General features: G+C 50.5%; 1 protein-coding gene across 2 annotated transcripts; it reads left to right on the top strand.

Annotated features, from left to right (window-relative positions):
- The first annotated feature begins 1499 nt into the window (after nucleotides 1–1499).
- On the top strand, nucleotides 1500–5508 carry Gpr88 (G protein-coupled receptor 88). 2 transcript variants are annotated; one of them, XM_075981535.1, is made up of 2 exons: nucleotides 1500–2020; nucleotides 2436–5508. In XM_075981535.1, the coding sequence occupies exon 2, from the start codon at nucleotides 2508–2510 to the stop codon at nucleotides 3660–3662; it is 1155 nt and encodes a 384-aa protein (XP_075837650.1). In that variant the 5' UTR covers nucleotides 1500–2020; nucleotides 2436–2507; the 3' UTR covers nucleotides 3663–5508. The 2 variants fall into 2 exon arrangements, with proteins under 2 accessions (XP_075837650.1, XP_075837651.1); XM_075981536.1 differs by having other exon boundaries at nucleotides 2439–5508.
- The last annotated feature ends 335 nt before the right edge of the window (nucleotides 5509–5843 follow it).

Genomic DNA, 5843 nt, shown 5'->3' on the forward strand with positions numbered 1-5843 from the left:
GTTTTTTTTTTTTTTTTTTTTTTTTTTTTTTTTTTTTTTTTTTTTGGTTTTTCGAGATAGGGTTTCTCTGTGGCTTTGGAGCCTGTCCTGGAACTAGCTCTGTAGACCAGGCTGGTCTCGAACTCACAGAGATCCGCCTACCTCTGCCTCCCGAGTGCTGGGATTAAAGGCGTGCGCCACCATCGCCCGGCCCATTATTCAAAAATAGCCTTTAAACTTTAGTTTAAGCTTTATAGCAAATCGGGATAAAAGGCACAGAGTGAGGACACAGCACAGTTAGTAAAGCGCTTGCCAAACAAGTATCAAGACTGAGTTCAGATTCAAGGCAAAGCCTGGTGTGGTGGCACACACCAGTAATCCCAGCTCTGGGGAAGTAGGAGCAGGTGACTCCCGGAGCTCAGTAGTCAGCCAGCCTAGCTCAACCACATCGGTGCAGTGAGAGTCCCTGTCTCACAAAATATGGTGGAGAGAGATTAGGGAAGGCATCCAACTTCAACCTCCAGTCTATGTATGGGTGACCTACAGAGAGAGAGAGAGAGAGAGAGAGAGAGAGAGAGAGAGAGAGAGAGAGAGAGAGAGAGAGAGAGAGAGAGAGGAGAGGGCAAGGGAGCTCCCACACAATCCATGCCTTGCATAAACACATCTTCCCAGTTATCAATATCTTCCACTAGACTGGTTCAGCTGTGACAGCCGATGAAGCACCCTGGCATGTTTTCAATGAGTCCAAAATTTACATGTGGCTTCTTTGGATGTTGATTATTTTGTACATTTGGACAAATTTGCAATGAAGCGTTCCACCATTAGAGTATCATACAGGGTAGTTCCCCTGCCCTGCAAGTTTATTCGCCCCCTCCACCTCCCCTGCCCTGAATGCTTATTCACCCCTCCCACTTCCCCATTTCTAGCCCCCCACAGTTGGTGATCTCTCTCCACAGTTTAACTTTTTCCAGCATGTAATACAGTTGGGGTTGTGTAGTATGTGACCTTTTCAGAGCCCCCCCCTTTGCTTACTAACGATCCTTTCCAATTTCTTTATGTTTTGACAGACAATTTCCCTTTCTTGCTAAGTGGCATTCCATTATCTAGATGTATTATAGACACCATCTTTAGACCGCCTGACCATTGTATCTGCACACCCCTTTCCTCTCACCGAAACACAAGCCGAACTTTGGAGAGGTGTCTAGCGGTGAGAAGAAAAGAATAGACGTTATGATTTAAGCTAGGGATCACATATTTTCTGTAGCAATTACTCATGTCCCACTTTGCCAGATGGGGGGAGGTGAATTTCAATTCAAATGTAAAGTCATTTTCCCTGAAAATAAACGGGAGTATATTTATCTCTGAGAAAAAAAAATGTCTTGCCTCCAGGATGAATCAGACTGAGATGAAATTTTACTCTAACATTTAAAAGAGAAGGAAAGGAAAATCAGACAGAGGGAGGGAGGAAGGGAAAGAAGAAGAGAAGGAAAGAAGAAGAGGAGAGAGAGAGAGAGAGAGAGAGAGAGAGAGAGAGAGAGAGAGACTTACTAACTAACAGAATTCTCTGAGCAAGGTGTTTCTCTCCCTTTTACCAGTTAGAAGTTACTGAATAATTCATGACAGCAGGGAAAGGCTGTCTTCTCCCTGGGTGATGGATAACGGAGCAGGAGAGCGCTCGCAGTGGGTTTGCCACATCAGCCAGCGCTCTTGCTTTTGAGCACAGGGTGCATGCCTCTCCAGCTCAGCTTTTCTTGCAGCCAGGCATCTTCGAGGCTGCTGCCTGCCCACCCGCCTGGGCTTGTAGCTTTACCACTTCACTTTCTCCAATTCTGCTGCCAGCTGAGGAGACTCCCCACAGCTGCTGGCTCCTGCCTGGGACCATGTGTGTGGATGCTGCTTGGGAGAAGCAAGGCGCTTGCTCCTGGCATGGATCCCAGCTCAGTTTCTCCTGTTGACTTCTGGACCACAGATGCTGCTGCTGAGGAGGGATTTCCTGGCATCTCTCCTGCTATCATCAGCTAAGGACTGGCCCCAGATCAAGGTACCTTCTACTATGTCTCCTTGGCATTTTTTTCCCCAGCCAGGAAATCTCCACTTTCTCCTGGTAACAGGGGCTCTGGCTGGGACAAATATTCTTAACTCATTCTCTCTCTCTCTCTCTCTCTCTCTCTCTCTCTCTCTCTCTCTCTCTCTCTCTCTCTCTCTCTCTCTGTGTGTGTGTGTGTGTGTGTGTTTGGGGAAATTGTTCTTGGTGTTGGTATGACCTTAGAGCTTCCCTACTGTTTGCTGAGTGTAAAGCGGACCTTCTCTGTCACTGGAGACATTTCTGAGGCAGGCACCTGTCATCTGCCACCCCCGTTTCTCCTTCAGTTCCCTCTCCCCCTCCCCCAACCCATTATTCGGCTTCAGCCTTGTGCTGGTGGCAGAGGGCTGAAAGGATGTCTTTGCCCTCCCAGCAGGCAAGTGTCAGGATGGACCGCGCTGCAAGAAGCCAACGCTAGGGTGCGAGGTGTGAAGAGTTGTCCAGAATGACCAACTCCTCCTCCACTTCCACCTCCTCCACCACCGGGGGATCGCTGTTGCTGCTCTGCGAGGAAGAAGAGTCCTGGGCCGGCCGGCGGATTCCGGTGTCTCTCCTGTATTCGGGGCTGGCCATAGGGGGCACGCTGGCCAATGGCATGGTCATCTATCTCGTATCGTCCTTCCGAAAGCTGCAGACCACTAGCAACGCCTTCATCGTTAACGGCTGCGCAGCGGATCTCAGCGTCTGCGCCCTCTGGATGCCACAAGAGGCGGTGCTGGGGCTCTTGCCCGCCGGCTCCGCGGAACCCCCGGGGGTCTGGGACGGTGGCGGGGGCAGTTACCGCCTGCTCCGGGGAGGGCTGTTGGGCCTCGGGCTCACCGTGTCTCTCCTGTCCCACTGCCTCGTGGCGCTGAACCGCTACCTGCTCATCACCAGGGCACCTGCTACCTACCAGGTGCTCTACCAGCGGCGCCACACGGCGGGTATGCTGGCGCTGTCCTGGGCCCTGGCGTTGGGTCTGGTGCTGTTGCTCCCGCCCTGGGCGCCCAAGCCGGGAGCTGAGCCCCCGCAAGTCCATTACCCCGCGCTCCTGGCAGCGGGAGCGCTGCTTGCACAGACGGCGCTGCTGCTACACTGCTACCTGGGCATCGTGCGCCGAGTGCGCGTCAGCGTCAAGCGGGTCAGTGTGCTCAACTTTCACTTGCTGCACCAGCTGCCCGGCTGTGCCGCCGCCGCTGCCGCCTTCCCCGCCGCCCCACATGCTCCGGGTCCCGGTGGCCCCGGGCACCCCGCGCAGCCCCAGCCCCTGCCGGCCGCGCTGCAGCCGCGTCGCGCGCAGCGACGTCTCAGCGGCCTGTCGGTGCTGTTGCTTTGCTGCGTCTTCTTGCTGGCCACGCAGCCGCTGGTGTGGGTGAGCCTGGCCAGCGGCTTCTCGCTGCCGGTGCCCTGGGGCGTGCAGGCGGCCAGCTGGCTCCTGTGCTGCGCCCTGTCGGCGCTCAACCCTCTGCTCTACACGTGGAGGAACGAGGAGTTCCGCCGATCCGTGCGATCGGTCCTGCCCGGCGTCGGGGATGCGGCTGCAGCTGCCGCGGCCGCCACCGCGGTGCCAGCCATGTCCCAGGCGCAGCTGGGCACCCGGGCGGCTGGCCAGCACTGGTAACTCACCTGGCCCTGGGGAGCTTCCTATGCCATCTGCCGCATCACCTCCTCTCTTTGTAAGCTACCCCCAGCCCCAGAGAAGATCCCCATGGGGGAAGAGTTTGCCTTCCTTTCCCAGTGCAATACCAGAACCGAGGTCTTTCCCTAAATGGAGTCCCAAAGTAATCGTGCACCACCACCAGACTTTTCTCCTTTGTTCCCGTGGTTTAGAGGCACCCTTACGTCCAGGCACCCAGACTGCAAGGATTTGTAAACTGACGTTTTAAAAGAACCAGTTAATTTATTTCAAGTTTGCTTTGGAAACATAGCTTTTGAAACATACAACCCTTCCAACCTCCATCGTCTTATATATATGGAGCGCCTAGAGTGTATGAGTGTGTGCATGAGTCAAAGGGAATACTATGGAGGAAGAAACTGCGTGTGTAGACAGCATTTTAATCATGCTTCCTTCTGTTACAGTTTACTTAGTCTTTGTATATTGGCCTGAAAGAGTGAAACCACAGGTGTGTGCCCCCGTCTGCATTGGCATTGAGACCTCAAGCCCTTTATTCTCTAAAGGGTCATTATTGAGTCACTTAGGAAATGAGATAGACACTCAGCCGGTGAGGAAACAAACCAAATTCATTGTTTTACACCCCCTCTCTACTCATTTCTAAGGTGGAAAGCTAGCGTTGGGAGTGTTCCATCGAAAAATTTCAAGCTTGCTAATGGATGGTCTGAAACCAGAAATGGAATTTTGGAAACAAAAAAAAAGCAAGGGGGGCTATCTATTTTAGGTAGTAGTTCCACATTTTCTAAAGCATGCACACTTCCTGCTACCCACATTTGTAACCGAATTATTCGCCTCTGAGTGTGACCGCAGCTTTGAACATTCTGTACTATACTGGTTGCTAAGGAGAATGAATCCTGCCTTCTCTTTAAGATGTCTCAATGCACACGATATACTTAAACACTAATGCCATAATTGCATAGCTCATGTTAGCTGCCGTTGCATGCTCCTAGATGCTAGAACGTATTGGGCATGTGGTACCCAAAGCAATACCCACGAGACAAGGACATTCTACTTCTTCCAGACGCCAGAAGGGATGGTCCTTCATCATTTGGAAAGAGACACAGATACACCTGTGGCTGCCTAGAGTTCTGGTCTTGACCTGGTTTATGAGAAAACTGCCACTCGGAACCTCAGTTCCTAAGCGAAACTGATGGTCAAGATGATACACTATTACAGATTGGCTCTGCAAAGCCACTTGTGCTTTTCAGGGGTTAGGCAAGCCACCCGCTAAGAAGTATCACTGTTTTATGTTATTCATAGATATTGCCATGCCATTTAAAATCAGCATTATGTCTGTTGAAGATGGGATGGTACCCTCAGTTGTGTGTCAAAGGCACGTTCCAAATGAGACTCTACTCTCAAATGTCTCAGTCGAGGTTTCCCGTCTTCATCTTTGTTTTTAGATACATTTTCAATGTGCAAAACAATGTGAAATCATCTCATGAAATTAAGCAGGGAAGACAGTAATAAGAGGCACAGAGCAGTCTGTTAGTCCCATCGAGTCTGGGGCCAAACAGCCTCAACGAACTTCATAATTCAGAAGTAACGACGGCTTGCTTGGCTGCACCCTTGGACCAAGAATGGTAAGAACACTTGTACATTTGAATAATTATGGGAGACACAGAGAATGGACAGTTTTGGAGGAAAACAAAATAAAATAAATGTGTGTCCCTAACAATACATCAGCAGTCATGTTATTAACCAAACTCTGTGCATGAGCTATTTCTCTCATGAGGATTTCATCTGTTCCTGGCTTCCTGTATTCAGATATTTAATTAAATTTTAGATAATGCTTCTCCTGGGTCCATTTCTTCTTTCTTTGGGTATCTTCTCTATGTCTTTGTCTTGATGATACTGTACCAGAAGACACCATGTTCCCAAACACTAGTGATAGGAAGTGACTTCTGAGTATTCTAAACTGCTTCCTACTTCATATAGCTAGGTAAGGTCTTTACAATGGTCTCGGAAAAGAGTTAGGTCTGGTTCCCTTCTGTAGACATTGTGGAACGGGCCACAGAGAAGTGGGGATTTTCCATTTGGGGGTGCAGTGGGACATCTTTCTAAAGCCTTCTAGTTAAGCGTTGTCCTTGTTTCCCGTTGCGGGTGATGCCAACAAGTCCTCTCTCTGTC

Source organism: Microtus pennsylvanicus, chromosome 7, assembly GCF_037038515.1.
Source record: "Microtus pennsylvanicus isolate mMicPen1 chromosome 7, mMicPen1.hap1, whole genome shotgun sequence".
In the NCBI taxonomy this organism is placed as follows: Eukaryota; Metazoa; Chordata; class Mammalia; order Rodentia; family Cricetidae; genus Microtus; species Microtus pennsylvanicus.

Excerpts from the sequence above, each read along its gene's own strand:
- Gpr88 (XM_075981535.1), top strand. The coding sequence starts at position 2,508 with ATGACCAACTCCTCCTCCACTTCCACCTCCTCCACCACCGGGGGATCG.